Source organism: Gymnodraco acuticeps, unplaced genomic scaffold, assembly GCF_902827175.1.
Source record: "Gymnodraco acuticeps unplaced genomic scaffold, fGymAcu1.1, whole genome shotgun sequence".
Lineage (NCBI taxonomy): Eukaryota > Metazoa > Chordata > Actinopteri > Perciformes > Bathydraconidae > Gymnodraco > Gymnodraco acuticeps.
In genome coordinates, this window is record NW_022992289.1 from 502,749 (window position 1) to 521,403 (window position 18,655).

The 18,655-nt window shown below is 42.5% G+C and overlaps 1 protein-coding gene across 1 annotated transcript in view; it reads right to left on the reverse strand.

The window, feature by feature from the left end:
* Positions 1–604: 604 nt before the first annotated feature.
* The window catches only part of zfyve9a (zinc finger, FYVE domain containing 9a), a 31,944-nt gene continuing 13,893 nt past the window's right edge, over positions 605–18,655 (reverse strand). Inside the window, 14 exon segments of the mRNA XM_034207837.1 lie at positions 605–3,011; positions 3,252–3,428; positions 5,045–5,150; positions 5,760–5,922; positions 7,882–7,962; positions 8,162–8,312; positions 10,169–10,273; positions 11,516–11,598; positions 13,300–13,524; positions 14,532–14,687; positions 15,582–15,704; positions 16,089–16,218; positions 17,677–17,840; positions 18,000–18,176. Of these exon segments, the coding sequence (XP_034063728.1) occupies positions 2,850–3,011; positions 3,252–3,428; positions 5,045–5,150; positions 5,760–5,922; positions 7,882–7,962; positions 8,162–8,312; positions 10,169–10,273; positions 11,516–11,598; positions 13,300–13,524; positions 14,532–14,687; positions 15,582–15,704; positions 16,089–16,218; positions 17,677–17,840; positions 18,000–18,176 (2,003 nt within the window). The 3' untranslated portion in view covers positions 605–2,849.

The following is an 18,655-nucleotide window of genomic DNA, read 5'->3' on the forward strand; positions in this document are numbered from 1 at the left end:
GTGAACTGGCCCTTTAAATGTTCACCTGCAGCGTTATAATCAATGCTCCACAAGAAGCCATACCGTGGACGTTTCTCAATGTCGAGTAAAGCTGCTTCAGAGCCACTATTTCAAGTATGCTACGTCATCGAGTGGCGCCGAATGACTGCCCAGCATTTGGCGCCACTCGATGACGTAGTATACTTGAAATAGTGGCTCTGCAGCAGCTTTACTCGACATTGAGAAAAGGCCCGACTCTCTGAGCCACTTCTACAGATTTACCTCGGCAACATCGCTCTGTTACTCGGTTGCCTATAGTTACTCGGTTGCCTATAGTTACGGTGGTCGCCACGTTTCTGTTTGAGGAAAACTTCATGAATCAATGCATGTTTAGGTTGATTTAAAACACTGATAAACATCATTTCTAAAGAACGATGATGTTGTTTGTTTTACTTAATGATAATCTAAAACAGAATCAAGGCTATATTTTGTTTTAAATTGTGGATTGAATTTGCCTATCCTGCTTCAAAATGTACCAATTAAAAACTCTTGTTTTAATTTTGCATTGTCATGTTTTACTCGAGTTAAAATGAAAACGAGGTAGAAACTAAAAACCACTCCAACATATTTCAATTTTCTATAAGTATTTATTTTACATATACTACAGTTTTTCATAAAGACCACTTTTCTTGACATTTGTAGTGTAAAGGAAACAAGATGCACAGGGTTTTTGGCTTTTTAAACATTTGACGTATGTTTATTAAAAACTGGATACCAAAACCCGGTTTATGAACGAATGGATTTATCTTTTGATTTAATCCAAACTAAAAAGATATAACTGTCAAAATGCAAAGTTGACTTTCTCTTCACCGTTTCAAGCTGGTTTGCATGCAGTGTTATAATTTAGGAGTGTAACTGAATAAAAAAAACAAAATGCTACTTTTTCAGTCAAACAAATTGCACCTTTTTTCTTTTGGATTCAGGACATATTGCACGCGTCAGAAAAACAACAGAAAAACTCCAGATGAACGTCACACAGTGATCGAGACGCTCTGGTTTGATCACAGTAATAAACCCAGAACTGATGACCTAGCGTTACTCTGCTACACGAGATCCTAAAATACTTCAGATTGAGAAATAAACTAAATGCTACGGGTCTAACTCAGAAGGCTCGTCTGCAGATTTCCACGTGATTGTCTGATCCTCACTTATGACGACGAGTTTTTGCTTTAAAAAACCCTTTCTGTGTTACCAAGCAGTATTCTTTTGTGTAGCCCCTTCGGTTTTGAATCAAGCTAATGTAAAAGCAGGAGGAATTGCCATAATGCAGAATGATAGATACGCTGTACAGAGCATTTGGACACGACAGGGTGGTTTTTGGTGATTAGTCTAGCCAGAAACAAAACACATTGCAGATTTGTAACAGAAACAGGAGGAATACATTCTTTAATAGTTCCAGGTCCATGAAGCTGCAGGAGAGCGCAGTCCAGAGCAGATCTGTGTGAAGACGCACAGGAACTCAAATCCGCACGGTTCCTACGAAACGTTTGGAAAAGTCTTTAGTGGGATGTTCATGACTTTGGAAGGATGATACATTCAGATTCAGGTCCAATCCAACTCTTTGTTTCTGCAGGATCTTCAATAACACTCGTCTCTTCTGCCGTTGGAAAATAAAAACGTCTTTCAGGACACAACGGCAGCTCGCTCTCACTCTCCTGTTAATGGCTTAGAATCCAGTGCACTGCTTCTGCAAATTAATACAGTTCTTATATATATATTTATTTATATATCTTTACATCTTCAACAGTTATTCTCCTTGAAATAACTTGAGTGGAGGACACACAACGAGCACTGATGATGAGCTTTATGTTCAGATCCAGTTTGTCAATAAAGCTTTTTTCAATTCCTTTCATCTGCTGTTGGACCAAAGGGCTTTCTGTTGCTTCAGTAACACCGTCTTCATCTCTGGAGGCTACAGATGCCGCTTACAAAAAGGTTAACAACAGGTACATGAAGTAAAGCCTCTGGTGTTTGATGATAAAGCTTAAGGAGGTGAAGCTAAATGTCTCTTCTGTTTGATGGATCGCTGCTGCAGGCACTGAGCACCACGGTGCGACAAATTCAATCACCACACAGAAAAACTCCTCATCGGATGATTTAAAGAGTTCCTTTTTGTTAACGTTGCTGCAAAAAGGAATAGTCCGGACTTCTTTCAGCAGTGGACACGAGTCTCCGTGCTACACAGAGCTTCAGGAGCGCCGGCTGCCACAGTGGCGTTACCGTGACGATGAGCTACAGACACAGCCTGTAAAGTATCCACCCTCCCTGGAAATCATTGTTTTACTCCAGAGCACAAAGTGGCTTTAGTTTTTACACTGATCAACAGAAAACAACCATTTAATGAGGATGTTATTATTATATTGTAAAGAAAAGCCCATTTGCATATTACGTTTAGTAATGGTATTGCTTCTCTAATCGACTGCCAGAGTAAATCATAAATAAGGTCGGATGATTAAATGAAGTCATAGATTTAGTAGAGTTCCGACTAATCCTATTTTTCTGTTAATTAGTGTAAAATATAATGATGTAAATACAATAAATCCTTCCAGGCAGTTGATACTCTTCACGGCGCTGTGACACACACTGATCGACAGTCTGACCTCAGGTGTGTGTGTGTCCTGCTCGCAGCGCCTCACAGGACCAGCAGGGGTCAGGGTTTCTGTCAGCTGAGGGTCATGTGATCATCAGGAACCCGGCTACTCGATGCATAGTTTTGACGAGATGCTGCGACCCGCCTCAGTCTCTGGTGAAGGTCAAACGGCTGGAGGGGGGAGGGGTGACGTCAGAAAACAAACGGGGTTCGGAGGCTCCTACGAGACGATCTCCAGGATGTAGAAGACGAGCTCCATGACGACGGGGCCCTCGCTCAGCTGGCAGGCCCCGCTGTGGATGACGGGTATCAGAGCGCTGTCCAGGTCGCTCAGGTACTGAGGGAGGAGGGGCTGCCCGTTACTGCCCGCCAGGTAACCCACCTGTAACCGTGACAACATGTTAGACTGGATCCTCGCTCCACACTACTGTCAGCAAAACATCAAGATTCAATTGATATGGTCTCTGAAATCTTTAAGTTATTAGTATTTACACACAAAAAAATACTAAATATCTACATGTCATATCTACGATTCCACAAAAAACGTGCTGCTTTTGTTCCTACGTTTTATTTACAGTCCTAAACACTACGATGATACACAATATAATAAGAGGTTCCCCACCTGGTCTGAGTCCAGCGTGACCCTCAGGCCCAGCTTGGCCATGCCGTCCTCCTTCAGCAGCTTCAGGTGGGGACACAGCGCCACGCAGAACGCCCTCGCCACGTTCTCCGTCAGCCGGCTGTGATCCGCCGGGTCGCTCAGACCGCTGGGCTGGTCCTCGCTCTGGAGGAAGAACACCTGAGAGGCAGGACACATCCAATCAAAGGCCGTGTTTCTGTTTCTGACACTAACCGCTCCAATAGTTATGACACATACATGTTATATAGGTATAATGCACATCATATAGTGTATATATAGCACATTACAAGCTTTAGGAGATGACTAGATTAGTACAGAACATGTTTTAAATGAGGGCTGTGATTCTGTCTAACAATGTCTTTACTTTTCAACACAAACAGCTCCAATAGTACAGCAACAGAGACTAAAGTTATGACTGTAATCTTCTGAATTAAATCCTTGTTAAGTATACTGCACATCATATAGTGTATATATAGCACATTACACGCTTTAGGACAGTGGTTCCCAACCTGGGGGTCTCACAGACTCGCTGCAGCGCCGTGCACACAGAGATCCGCCGGCGGAGAACAGAGCGTTCAAAAGTGACGATCTACAGAGCTCGATGCAATCGAGCAATCTGTCCACCAGCTGGCCAAAAGGCATCATGTTCATACGGAGAAATGCATTTTCAACTTCCTTAACTTGGAGTTCTGTTGCCCCAATTACGTGTAAGGTGGAAGAAGTACTCAGATCAAGTACTTAAGTAAAAGTAGTATACTGCAGGGTAGCTTGTGAATTTACTCCAGGTGGAACTAAAGTCTGATTTAAGAGTTGATTATATTTCACATCATTCATCCACATCTGTGAAGTAACTAAAGGTATTATGTAGTGGAGTAAAAGTACACCATTTACTGTAGAGGAGCAGAATTACAAAGAAGAAAAAGTATAAATAATTAATATACAATATAAGTACAGTACTTGAGTAAATCTACTTAGTTACTACCACCACTGCAGGCATGTCATGTGTGCTAGCAGCCCATAATCCACACTATACATAACATAAATCAAAGTGAATTCTGTTTAATTTGTTTAGTTTTTCCCCTAAAAAATAACCTATAAAAATACTGTTAAAGAACCGGATCGATAAAACGTATTTGTAATTGTTTAAATTATGCCTCATTATTTCACAGTGGCACAGGGTCATCTGCCAATACAAGCACTTTGGTTCATGTTCAATCCATAGTCAAATATAAAATTATAGTTGGATCTTTCCGTCTTGTTATTATTAGCAGAGAAAATGTAATGTTTGTACGACTATATACAATTAATTCCATCAATCTCGGTGGGAACCGGGTTGGGGGGGGTCCTCGAAAATATTTCCAATTACCCAAGGGGGGCCTGGCTGAAAAAGGTTGGGAACCACTGCTTTAGGAGATGACTAGATTAGTACAAAAAATGTTTAAAAACAGTCATAGTATAGTAATGCAAAAAAAGTAATATGGCATAAAAGAAAGTCACAGTATAATCATAAAATAATCACGTTATACAGTATCAGTAAAAAGTGATGGTATGATGTCATAAGAAGGTAAGTTGTCTTCATAAAGGTATACATTCTTGAGTTACGGCCACATTTCATAACTCAAGATCTTTGACCACCCATATCAGTTCACTCTGAAAGATTCTCGAGGCGGAGGCATGATATATTTTTGTTGATAATGACAAACTAGTGGGAGAAGAATTGTCCTTCTGGATACAGATCAGGTGAACCAGTGAAATGAGCCTCAGTGTGTTACTACCTCTGTCCAGCGGATGACTTTTCCGTTGGCCTTGAACTCGGAGCCGTGGAAAATCTTGACGCTGGTGATGGACTCCATGGACTTCCCATCGATCGGACTGATGACACTGAACGACCAAGACACGGAAAACAACAGCGTTTAATAAAACGGAGGAATCAGGAACAGATATTACAGTGGAAGGCTCGTGGGGAGATCACTGGCCTAAGACTGAGGATGAGGTTGGCCAGAAACAAAACATTAAAGCATAATGGGTATGCGTAACCCTCACAACCAAAAATATCTTCCTCCAAATCCTAAAACCACCATTTTATTTTTGGTTACACCATTCAGACTGGCAGTGGTTACAGACCCTAACTTTTATTAAAAAATTCGGTACGGTATACCGTAGCCGCCAGTATCCGGTATTTCGGTAACACCGGGTACCGGTATGCATCCCTAGCTGAAACCACTCACATTTCAATTTGCAGATTTGATCATGACTGCCTGTAAAATATATTGCGTTGGTCTGTATCTCAAAGCCTCGTCAAACCACATCATTCCACCCGGCAACCCTTTCCTCCAGAAGGATTCCCGAGCATGCATAATACGCTTTGATAGCAAAGTAGTAAAGCGGCGGTTGGGAAGCCATCAGCTCAATTATCCGTGAGATAAGCGCGTCGCTTCCGCCCTCCCTCTCCCCATCTGTTCACTTTCCTCCCCCTCTCCCCCATCTCACCCCTTGTTAAAGTTGTGGTCGTCCTCTGTCCACTGGATGTGGACGAGCTCCTGGTTCTCCTCCTGGTCTGCTTTCCCACAGGTGATGCTGAAGTCCTTCATGTCCCTCAGGGCTTGCCGTAGAGAGTCCATGGTCTCCGCTGTGATCTGGATCATTACACCGTCTGAGAAAAAAAAAAGAGCCATTATCATGATTACTGCTGAAACAAAGAGTCTAATTATCTGCAAGTCAATTACTCAACCATTTCCATTAAAAGAGGAAACGCCGCTGATTTAACACATGAGGATCAGATAACTTCATGATGAGGGTAACGATGCAGCTGGACGGAGGAGATCATTGATTGGACACCACAAGAACACAAGAGTCCAACTCCACCTCTCCAGACATGTTTTGACCATTTTGTAAAATGCTGTTTTTATGAGACCCAGAAGCGTTATGGAGGTACAATAACAAATCGCTGGAAAGCACAACATTCAGTGGATTTACTTCTTTCTCTGTTTGATATTGCTCTTAGTTGATATGTTTTGACTTTGTGGACTGTAACCTTAGACTTCAGAAAATTGTGATGGGCATTTTAAAATATCAGATGAAGATAGCAGTGGGAAAAATTATGACAACAACCTTGTGTATCACGATATACATATTATATACAGTATCATGATATAGTACATTTAATGAAAATATATTGAGAGGCTGTTTACAGATCAAGCAACCAGAGGCCTGTACAACGAAGCCGGATTTTCGCTTAGCGAGCTAACTTCAGGGGAAAATCTGGGTTTCCGGTCCTACGACGCTGGTTCTCTTCTAGCGGGCTAGATCTCCATGGTAACTTATGCTAACGGATAGCCTGGTCCGGAGCAGGTTAGCCGTTCAGCATAAGAGATTAACTCAGTGAAAACACCGCCTGCTGACCAATCAGAGCTCAGTGTGCAGAGTTTAAAGCGATCAAGTCATTTTACAGGAGAAAGGAAATACAGAAAAACTGCCGTTGCAGGAAAGACGGCCGGCAAAAATCACTGACTGTGTGAACGTGAAAATTAATAGAATATCACCTTCCATCTTCAGAGCAATCTGACTATTATAACATTAGCGTTAAGAAAGCTTACTTAAATATCTGTCACAAGTTAACATAAGTAACCGGATCAAAGTAACATTACGTACAGTCCGCGGCACTGAGTGCAGACGTCGATGTGTCCCATTATCATTCGTATCATATATGTCCTTATCTGAGTCAGCTTCTTGAGCCGTATCTGGCCTTGCAACACTCAGTGTCACATACTCTATGCAGAAGTATTATTTTAAGCAACACATTAAGTTGACAAAACACTCGAGTCAAATGTAATTAAAGTCAGATCGTGTCTTAGACGGGGCAGTGATATCATAAACCTGTTAATGTACGCATTCAAACACTTTTTCTGTTCCCAGCTGTATTCACCTTGCAGGTGCAGCTTTGTGGCTTTTATCCTGGATAAAGTGTTTAAGTCATGGATGTTTAAAGTTTAACGTCTTCATATTTGTCTAATATTATAGTTCACTTTTAATTCAGGAAGTATGACGCTGTGCTGTCAGTACGCTTCTCCATGTTTGTAATTGTTCAAATGTTGCTAGCCCCGCCCCTTTCACGTGCACTCAGCCGGACAGAGAAACCTTGGCTTGAGTTACCGAGTTGATAACCAGCGACGTAGGACCGCTTAGCGAGAGCGCGTTTGTTTTGGGTTAGGTAAGCCGGGTAACTCAAACATATCCAGGGTCTGTTGAACTGGATTCGTAGTACAGGCCTCAGATGTGGACGTCTATTTTTTGTGTATTTCAGGTAATAAAATACATTGCAAATTAAAGATACTTCAGCACAACATTAACCCAACAATCACATTCAAATAAAATATTACCAGGAAGCATTTTCTCATTAGTTTGTTTTTATATTCCCCCCCCCACAGTCTAATTCATGTTATAAACAGTATAGACACTTTCCCAGTTGGTCAGTTTAAACCATTACATTTTGAACAATTTGTGCCCAAATATTCTTTCTGTGTAGCGAGACCTTTGCGAGGTAGCTTCAAACATGTCTCAACTATTATTTCAGCCTTTTTACAGCCAACATGTATTCTGTTCATTTTCTCACCTTCAACAATGCTGGTTTTGGCTAAGAAGCCAGACGAGGCTTTCAAAGCACCGCTGAACACAAAGAAGCAGGCTCCAGTAACTGTAGAACAAAAATAATCACAACTTCAGTTGAACGTCACAAATCAACAATAGATCGAGGTTGAATTATATTTCAGGGGAACAGCCAGGACAAAGAGTAACATCAGACAGTCAGGAGGAGGATTTTCAGAGCTCCAGATATTAAAAAGCCGACGGAGACAGCTGAAAGGAAAGGTATTGATGTGTTTGCATGTCGGCACCTTTGCGGGGCTGGTGATGGATGCTGATGGCCTGCGTCTGGTAGTTCCCGTCATCGTTCTGGACACACACCAGGTGAGAGTCGGCCCGGTCGTTGAAACACGCCCCCATGGCCAGCACGTGCTCGTTGGACTTATTCATGGCTTTCATCAGCTGCAAGGACAAATAAAACCCCTGTATAATTAATCTGCCCTCTGTTGTGTTTCAGTAAACGCACCCAGAGGCCGCCTGGATAAGCCGAATTGCAGAGGGAATATGGGTAGGTCCTCGAGTGGAATGAGACGGCGTTAAGATGACAGATTGTGTGGAGAAGACGTTGACAGGGGTGGGTATCAACAGTAGAAAGATCCACACGCTAATTCTGCTAAAACCCCTCCCTCTCTTTGAAGACGCCCATCGCAAATCAGAAATTAAAGTGAGATTCTGGAGGGCTTTAACCACTTGCTGCGCTGATCGCTCGTCTGCAAGCTGTTGAGTAACGCTCCCCACTTCACATTACTGCGTTCCCATCTGTTGGAGAATCCGCAGCCAAACGCTACACCCAGCTCTTCACCAAGGCTCTATTTCTCTGCTTCTTATTCTGGTCGGACGTTCATTCACACCCTCGAGGGAGCGTTATAACTCGCCCACGCATACGGATCAGCTGCAGGGCCCCGGAGAGTTTGTCACACATCACCTACACAGACTGAACATGTGTGTGTGTGTGATATTCATGAGCTTAAAGGGAGCACCTCCACTGATGTCATTAGTCTGGTGGAGGGTTTCATTTCGTTAGAGAGATGATTTATTATTACGGAGGAAAAAGCTTAATCGTGCAACATGAGACATCTCTGCCTTCTCTCCTTTTCTAGAATCTGATTTAATGTCAAACATGTTTGAATAGAAAGGTTTTGTAGATTTAGGGAGCTTCCAAGAAAACAAGTTTGGCTGGTATGAAAGCAGTGTCAATCAAGATACTAATAACAAAGGGAGAGAGAACTGGATCCTGATCGTAGACGTTGACAAATACCTCCAGCCTTCTAGTAGTAGTAGTAGTGTAGTAGTATTATTAGTAGTAGTAGTAGTGTAGTAGTAGTGTAGTAGTATTATTATTATTAGTATTATTATTAGTAGTAGTAGTAGTATTATTGGTAGTAGTGTAGTAGTAGTAGCACCTTTCAACACAAGGCAATTCAAGGTGCTTTACAAAAATGAAAGACATTCAGACAAAGGCATTTAAAAAGAAGATAATAAAAGCCTGGATTTAAAAGTAGTCAGAGTTGCAGCGGACCTGCAGGTTTCTGGGAGTTTGTTCCAGATATTTGGAGCATAATAACTGAACGCTGCTTTACCATGTTTAGTTCTGACTCTGGGGACAGAAAGCTGACCAGTCCCTGAAGACCTGAGAGATCTGGAGGCTTGTAGTAGTAGAAGTAGAAGTAGTAGTAGTAGTAGTAGTAGTAGTAGTAGTAGTAGTAGTAGTGGTAGTAGTGGTAGTAGTAGTGGTAGTAGTGGTAGTAGTAGTAGTAGTAGTAGAAGTAATAGCTTCTCCTGCATACCTTTAATATTTGCACCATATTTATACATCTATCTATTCTTTGTTGTACGCATTGTTGTTGATGTTTACAACAGTCATTCTTGCTGTGATATTGACCACGTAAAGAAAACATTTTAGCCTTCTGAATTGTTACGCCTTTATTAAATGTGACCATTTCTCTTTTGGTATCAAAAATGGTATTGAATAAGGATGTTTTTTAAGTATATTGAAGTTGAATGTTCTAGATGTGACGACACTATCTGTACTTCATTTCTCAAAACACAAGGTCGAGTAGATATCTGGAGTAATAATGCTAACGATGGTTTTTAGCTTTTAGGATATTTCTTGCTTTCTCTGTTATACTTTGTATTTAGTTTAATATATTTTGCTTGTGGACTGGACACAATGAGCTATGTGTAATGTTCACTGAGCTTTTAGAAATTGCAATTATTTTTTGTGATGTTAGAGTGTTTCTCAGCTGCAGGGCACTCACCTCATTGTAACGGTTACTGGGGACCTTAATGCTCGTCTTCCTCACCTCCATGTCCACAACCAGACCTTTCACCACCGGCAGCGTGTACTGGTAGTTACGGAAGTCCTTCGACAGGGATGAAGAGGAAAGGAATACTGTATTATTAAAAATGAGTCAAATACGTAAAGACACTTGGGTTGCGGTCGAATAGTCCAAACATCAGCTCCTAACGTCTATCCCTATCGTCTATTCCTTGACCTCTGAGTGAAACGTCACGGGGTTAAGGGATAGTGGATAGGAGAATTCAAAAGGACTTAGGAGAAGAGACTGCGGTACTTTAGAGAATCCGACTGCACTTTCACTATCTGACGTGTTTATGATGCGTCAGCGGACGTCATTGTGTGCGTCTGCTGCTGTGGGGAAACTATGGAAACTACAGTTTTCTATACAGCGGACTACAACATGAATGTTTAATAAGAACGACGGACTCATCTAGAGACTCTGCACCGTGCTCTGATGCTGTTGCTTTGCTTTATGAACGTGGACAACAGAGAAACATATTCTTCATGACCAAAGTTGGAATTGAAATAAAAAAGGAAAGTGAAACTTATGCTCATCGTCACCCTCTCCCTCCGGTCCACATTAATACAAATGATCTCAATACGTATGATTGTATGAACTATGATCATATCTTAAAGTCAATACAGATGTATTTATTATAAACGTTAGTCCTTAACATCTATCACTGTGTATATCACCATTCAAACATCTTTTAAAAGTTGAACAAACTCCACACAGCTCAGTAAAGACTGTGAAATGTTGACTTTATTTGATCATTTTAGTAAAAACTAACGTTCATATTTCTCTTTTTGATTATAATACTGATGAACGTTCAAAACAAAGCACTTTGGCAACTTACCACATACGTTTTAATAAGCACCGTAACTTTCATGATATCATTTCTCCGTCATAAGCGCTTGTTTCCGTGAACGGCCGACTGTTGTGCGACGGCAAATGCTGCGGCTGCAATGCATTGTGGGGCAGCACTTTCTCCTCTCCTTTCGGTGAGGGAGGTCCAGTGGTTCCTAAACTAAAGGAGGTTATAAAGGAGGTTTGAAACCTCCTTTCCTATCATCTAGAGAATTGTACGTACTTCCGGGTCATTTCACTCCGTTAGGAAGGTTCCTAAGCTAAATGGACTATTCGACTGCAACCTTGGTAACGTGTCATCTCTGTCTGACTTCAGAGAGTGCACTACAGTTTGGAAAATGTATTCCAGGCAAATGTTATTCCTCAACAACATAAAGCAGAACTCTTAAGCCTTGGAAATAAATAATAATACAGGAAGAGAAAAACAAAGGCACTCACTGCGAGCAGATTCATGATAGTGTGACCGGTCTCTCCGAAGAGCGGCTTTCTGAAGCGCACACTGAACAGCGGACAGGGGTAGACTGCAAAACAAAGTGTTAGTTGTTTATAAATCCACAAGGGAAAAGTATTACTACCAACATGTTGTCTAGAATAAATATTTCAACAATGTGTGGCATTACATATGGTCTTAGAAAAGATTAAAATACTTTGAAATGTACTCTGCTGCTGTTAAAACATTCCTTATTGATTGTTTGTATTATTTTTATTTCCCTACTCTCGGTTCCACGCCTATTTTTGCTTTGCAGGTGTTTCCAGGTTTTCCAAGTCGTGTTTCCTGTGTTTTGTTCCTCTTCACTCATTAATGCAAATGAGCTGAAGAGACCCCACACATCAAAAAGAGAGCACCCCCTGCCGTTAAGAGGAACACTCCTAATCTACAACTGATAACTAAGGGTGTTTTTGCACCAGCAACCAAAGCTTCTTAGGTGACTATTTTAGCTTTATCTCAGCAAACAGCTGGAAAAAAGCTCTCGCCCCAAACTCTCATTAGCAATAAAAAACAAATCTGCAGTTCAGCGGAGATCTGTACGATGGCGTGCTGCACAAACTGCTGGACACTACTACAGGTCAGAGGTGATGACATAGAGAGCTACATCGTTTGTTAGGCAGATTCATTTTAGGCGATGAGGGTATTTAGTGTTGAAGGGCCTGGACGGTATGTGGCTGTGTTAATGTATTCCATCCAGGCTGGAAGCAGGCGAGGCTTAGCGGAGGCAGGCAGCTCGGCTGAGAGAGAGAGGGGATTTGGGGGAGAGAAGGCTCTCCGATAAACCCCCTCACAAGACGTCCTGGTTCATGCGAGAAGCCGTGAGAAACGCAGGCTAGTTTGATGTATAAAGGCGTCTTCTGACAACTGACATACTAAGCTATTTGGATTAAACTAGATCTGAATATTTACCAAAAGAAACCATCAAACCAACCATAAGAGGACACTGACACTCTAAGCTCTCCCTTTCTCCAAATTGTGACATTTGGTTCTAATGACAGAAACATATACATTTTGTTAAAGGAAAATCCTGCCCCTAATGTGTAGATATCTTATAAATGTTGTTGCAAAATGTATTTAAATAAAGCAATACATTTCTTAGATGTGTGCTAAAATTAAAACAGAAAGCAGAGTTTGAAGCTGCAAAATCTTTCTTTCCTGCATCCAGCGCAGTGAGAGAACTAAAACTACAAACTATTCCAGCTTGTTTGTAGTTCTGGTAGCCAGGTGCCTTGCTCTAGATGTCACCCAGAATGTCCTTGATCTCTTCACTTGTAATGCAAACTAGCTACTTTTCTAACAGCGAAAAAATAGCAAAATGCATTAAAATATGAAAATCTACACTTCCACATTTACTGGAAAACAATAATCAATCAATCAATGTTTATTTATATAGCCCAATATCACAAATGTTACATTTGTCTCAGTGGTCTTCACAGTGTGTACAGAATATCAGAATAATCTGCTTATGGAGATCATACGTTATAACTTATGAATGAAAGCTTCATAACAAATATAGTATTATATTCATTAATATTACGTTTCCAAGGACAAGAATGAACTTTTTAAATTGTATTTGTGTGTGTATAGAGATTTTTTTGCATTTTCTTCACAGACAATAAAACTAAATGTGAATAAAACTGTGTGTAAACACTTTAAAATAACATTAAATTGTATTAAGTCCCCTATCACTATTGCTACCGTCTACAGTGAGAACCCATTAGCCCTTACTCACAGCGGTACTCTGCGCCCAGCCGCAACATGAGGCGGATGGGGAAGACTTTGGCCCAGGGCGTCTCCCACTTCTGGATGAGGAGGCCGAAGAGGTAGGGCGGGTTGGGCAGCAGCAGGTCCTGCAGCGACTGGAAGGAGGGGCTGATGTACAGGAAGCCCCCGTGCTCCTTACTGCCCAGGAAGCTCTGCGTGAAGAACGAGTGACTCAGGTGGCTCAGCACGTTGCCTTTAGGAGGGGAGTAGAGGAGGGAAGGAGAGGAGGGAAGGAGAGGAGAGAGGTTAGTGGCATAGTAGGAGATGTGAGGATAAAGAGGGGGGGGTTGGTGAAACAGCATGGTTTTTTTATTCAGAAAGGGGTGGGGTAAATGCAGACCAACATGTGAAAAGTGTGTTGGGCACTGTAATGTTGCAGTATGTTTGAGAAAGGGATGTTTGGAGCCTTGCTGACTCTGAATTGAGTTCTACAGCAATGAATATAAAGATATGTTTGCCCTAGAGTCTCATATTACCCACACAGGGTTCATGTTACTAATTATATGCGAGACGGATTGCTGGCTTTACACGACATCAACTGCAAAAACGACATGACAAGGCTCAGGGGCCGGGACTTGCTAAAGCCAGCAGTTCTTCCCCAGTCCTGACTGACGGCGAGTTAATCAGGAATGACACACACAGTATGGCTCTTTTCCAACAGCCTGAAACTGCTCCAGTGACAATATTAAAAAGGAAACAGCCTGAGGGGAGCGAGCCGTCAAAGTCACCCGATTGTGCTCTGCAGCATACGGGGGTAAAAACGCAAGACAAGCGTTGGTGAGGTGTCACACCCCGAGGGAGGAGACCTGACAGCAGGGTGATAATGTTTAGAACATTTTTCATGTTGTAGTAGTAGTAGTAGTAGTAGTAGTAGTAGTAGTAGTAGTAGTAGTAGTAGTAGTAGTAGTAGTAGTAGTAGTAGTAGTAGTAGTAGTAGTAGTAGTAGGCAGAGACGCAGTAACCTGGTTTCCAGATAGAGGACAACTAGGAACACCAGTTGTCTCTATGGAACAAAAAATAGAGCTGGGACATTTCTCCACCTTACATTACTTTAAGGTTAGCTCATTTTTAACACAACAGCACCTGACAGGTAGACTCATGACTACTAATGAGCTGCCATCTCCCTCCAGAGGGGCCCACGTTGCAGGTGGACTAGTTTTACAGTGTGCCTCCTGGTGGAGCGGTTACTTGTGTTCTCACCACTGAGGGCCTCCTGGTAGAGCTGCACAAAGTGTGTGAAGATATCTTTGGGGATAGTCTTCTCGTCAGGGAGACACTGGAGCAGAATGACCACCTCTGCCTGGCCGACGGCGTGCATGCCCTTCGTCGTCACGTACCAGCACTTCCTGTTTACATCTGTGGGGGGGGAAGAACAGAAAAAGAGTCAGTAACTATTTCCTGCATGTGACAGTTACATCAGAGCCATACACTTTTCTGATGGTTCTTTCAGAAAGTTAAAACATGATTGTTTCGCATCTGAATAAACTTTAAATAAAGTAAACTTCCTTAGAATCATTTCAATATAGCACAATTCTGTAATGATTCCCAAACAAGTCTGAACTAATTGTAGTCAGATTTACATAAAAGGCAACACCAGCACAAGATTAAAAATGCACAGACAGAAATTAAATGTGTGTCTTGTTCCTTGCTTTTTTAGTGAACTTCACAAGCAACATAGAATTGCTTTAACAGTTAGAGCTACATGTGAATTATTAGGTTTATTTATGTTTTTAAACCATTTAACATTGAGAAACTGTAATGTCCCATCTGTCTGTCAAGGTGGGGTTTTTTCTGCCCCCTTGAAATACCTAAAATCTAAGATCTTAAATGTTCATACCTGCCAAGTGCTCAAATGAACATCCAGCAAAGCACTTTAAATACAGCATGAGAGCTAATGGGAAATAAAATCACAACTTAATGCGTTTGAAGTCTATGCTTGCTCACTGTTGCAGATTATACAATAGGCAGCACACTCAGAAAATGTATTAAGGAATTAACTGGTTAATCCATGCTTGAAAATGGGTACAACAAAAGACAAATCATAATGTTGGATTCTCTGCAATTCACAGACAAAAGCCTAGTTAAAGCAAAATTAAAAATGTATGCAGTACAAATATTAACTTCTCATTTTTCTTAGATCTACAGTACACTAAACCAATTATTTACCAGCAGAACCTTGCACTACTCCTCCAGAGGTTCCTAGTGTGAATACTATTCAAACAGTGGTAGAGGAACGTCTGGGTAACTCACAGTTGACTAGCTTGACCATGGCGAGCAGGTTCGCGTTGAGCACGAAGACCAGGGGGTCGGGGCCTCCCTCCTCCAGCTGCTGCATGAGGACGATCTCTGAAGGCCTCTCCTCCACTGCATAGTCTGCGGAAGATGTGGAGGAAAAGAAGGAGAGAAGGGTGGAGGGAGGAAAAGAAGGAGAGAAGGGTGGAGGGAGGAGTCGAGGTAAAGTTAGATAAATGGACGGGAAGGAGCGAGGGCGGGACATGTCGGAGTGAGGATGATAAAGGAGTGGCATGTGAGGTAAGTGAAGGAAATGATAACAGATAGATTCCCTCCCAGTTATTTAGGACATCATCACTGCGTTCCCATGACGAATTCCTCTCCTCCCCCCCGCCCCGCTGACAATGAGTGGTCGCAACATGAGCCGTGAAACGGAGCACATGTAAAACACACTGAACAAGCACAAACACAGCAGCAGCAGCAGCCATGAGGAGGCAGCAGAATGGTGAGGATGAGGGCAAGCACCTGTGATGTGGCCTCCCGTACCTCCTTTGACTCCGGTGGAGATGAGGATGGGAGGGAGCCCGTCCTCCGGGATCAGGCTGAACGAGCTGCCCACGGGGCTGCCCACCGGGGCCACAGGGGTGTGAGAGGCCTGTGGGGCGAGGGGGGAGTGTGAGCTATAACATACATTGATATGCATTATCAGGGTCTATGCAGGAACCCTGAAGTCAGATGTAAGACCTTTTAAGACCTTTTTTAAGACCCTTTCCATACATCTTAAGACCTCATCGCCACTTCGAGTTCTAACCGGTTACCTTGGCGACACACTTTACCTCACATTGACTATATACAGTATTGATTGTCCTTCCTCCTGATCTTCCAACCATTTGGACGCAAACTTACATTTCCCCAAAACGATGTTGTTTAACAACCGGCGTAAACGGACCTTCGCGCTATCAAGCAGTGAGCGTGCGATGTTCTGTTCAGATGACGTCAAACCCAACGGGATGCCATCAATAAACTACACAGAATCACACTACACACCTACGCAATGATTACATTCAGGCAGACTGTAGAATACAACCTCTTTGGACCATTTATAGACTTATTGAAAACAAGCTACTAAATGTAATACGCTGTAAAAAGCACGACCAATCATCTGAGCCGGCTAAAGTAACTGGATGGCCTACCTGCCTGTCAGCCTTCCATCTGTGCACAAACTTCTCTCGTGTCCTCATTGGTCATGTGTGCGTTTGTGTGTGTTGGAGGAGGGGCTCTGTGAGGAAGTGGCAGATTTCTTCCGGTTGTGTATTTTCAAATTCTAGCGCACTCGAGCTGGTTTCTCCAAAATCACCTACCCCACGTTTAACGGTGTCGTGTGAAAGTCAGATTTTATACTCAAGTCCTGTCTGCAGAGCAGGCCGTCTGAGCAATCACTAACAATCATATTATCTATCAACAGAGGTCTAATTAGTGTAAAAGCAGCAACAACAACAGAACCAACCAGACTGTACTTACAGCACCTACAGAGCATTGCGCGGTCAGACTCCTGCTTATGTGGCTGACCTAATTCATCCATATACATCAGCCCGCCCACTCAGGTCACACATGCACAATTTACTGTCTGTCCCGCGTACCCACCTTCAGACCCGCGGTGATCGAGCGTTCGAGGCCGTGGCTCCTAAGCTATGGAACGCTCTGCCCGCTCATCTTCCGTCTGCTGACTCCTTTAAAGACATTTCTGTTTGGGCAGGCGTTTGGGTAACCGGTGTGCTAGATTTTATACTATGTTTTTATTGGGTTTTGGTGCTTTTATGACTTCTTAACACGATTCCTATGATGATATTTTATTGTTTTGTCAAGCACTTTGTGACTTTGTCTGTGAAAAGCGCTTTATAAAGAAACTTTACTTACTTGTTGTATTTGTTCTGAGGGAAACTTTATCTGATTAAGCAAACAAGGAATGTTTCCTTTGAATGTTTTGCAGTCTGTGACCCCGCGGAGAATCCCACTGAAAGAGTTCTTTGTTGCTTCAGACTAGCTAATGTGAACATTACACGCTCACCTAATAGCATTAGCTGAGGGTGAATGTTTGTCGTGCTGAGCGTACCTCGGAGTGTTCAGCAGTGCAGGATTTGTTTGAGTACGTTGATATGGCCATTGAGTGGGAGGGGGCCGGACTGGATGATGCAGGTTTTGGGGACTCCGATGCGTCTCCGTTAGGTAGCAGTCCATCAGCGAACCACACCCTCCTTTGCTCCCGTGTCAGGGTGCCTGAAGACGAGACAATCACCAGGTTACAGAAAACTGCATGCAAGCAAACCCTTATCATAAGTAGCATATCAAATATTTCTTTAAAATCGCTGGGGACAGAATGCCAGTGTAAAATGTAAACAAATTAATTGCATTTTTTATTCAATGTAAAGTTTGTACCCTCGTTGCCAGCTGGTTTCAGGACTCCCACAGGCACCATGACGGTAGGCGGGGGGGAGCTGAGGGCCCCCGAAGCCTGGGCCTGCTGCAGGGGGGGGATTGTGGAGCAGTACTCCGACGGGTTGTTGGGGTTCGGACTGTGGTTGGTTGCAGCGGCCAGCGTCTCCCAAGATGGAGCTAATCGAGAGAGAAAACACCATCAGTACAGTTAGTTTTTAGACTTGATACACAGACACATTCTTGCCATCATGATAGTAGAACATATAATTTTAGCAATACATCAAATCCTACATTCAGATGTCCCATGCTGTGTGGGTGACTGCTTTTATGAAAGAAAATGGAAAATGCCAAATCTATAAAGAGACAAATATTGGTAATTAAATTATCACTGGGCTTATTTGTCCAGACTTGCTATGATGTCAGGTACTGGGAAACAATATCCTTATGATATTGAGGCAGACGCAGATTCTAGGGCCAGGCGTCCCAGCTGCTCTCCCCCAATTGCAAGCCCAAGGGCATGATGGGAAATGCTTTGCGGTCACCTGATCCAAGAGCTAATTTGTGTCTGTTTTGTAGACAAATCCCTTTGCATGTAATATTTTAGATTATAGGCTACGAAGGTTCAATCTGTGACCAAACATATGTGGTTGATAATA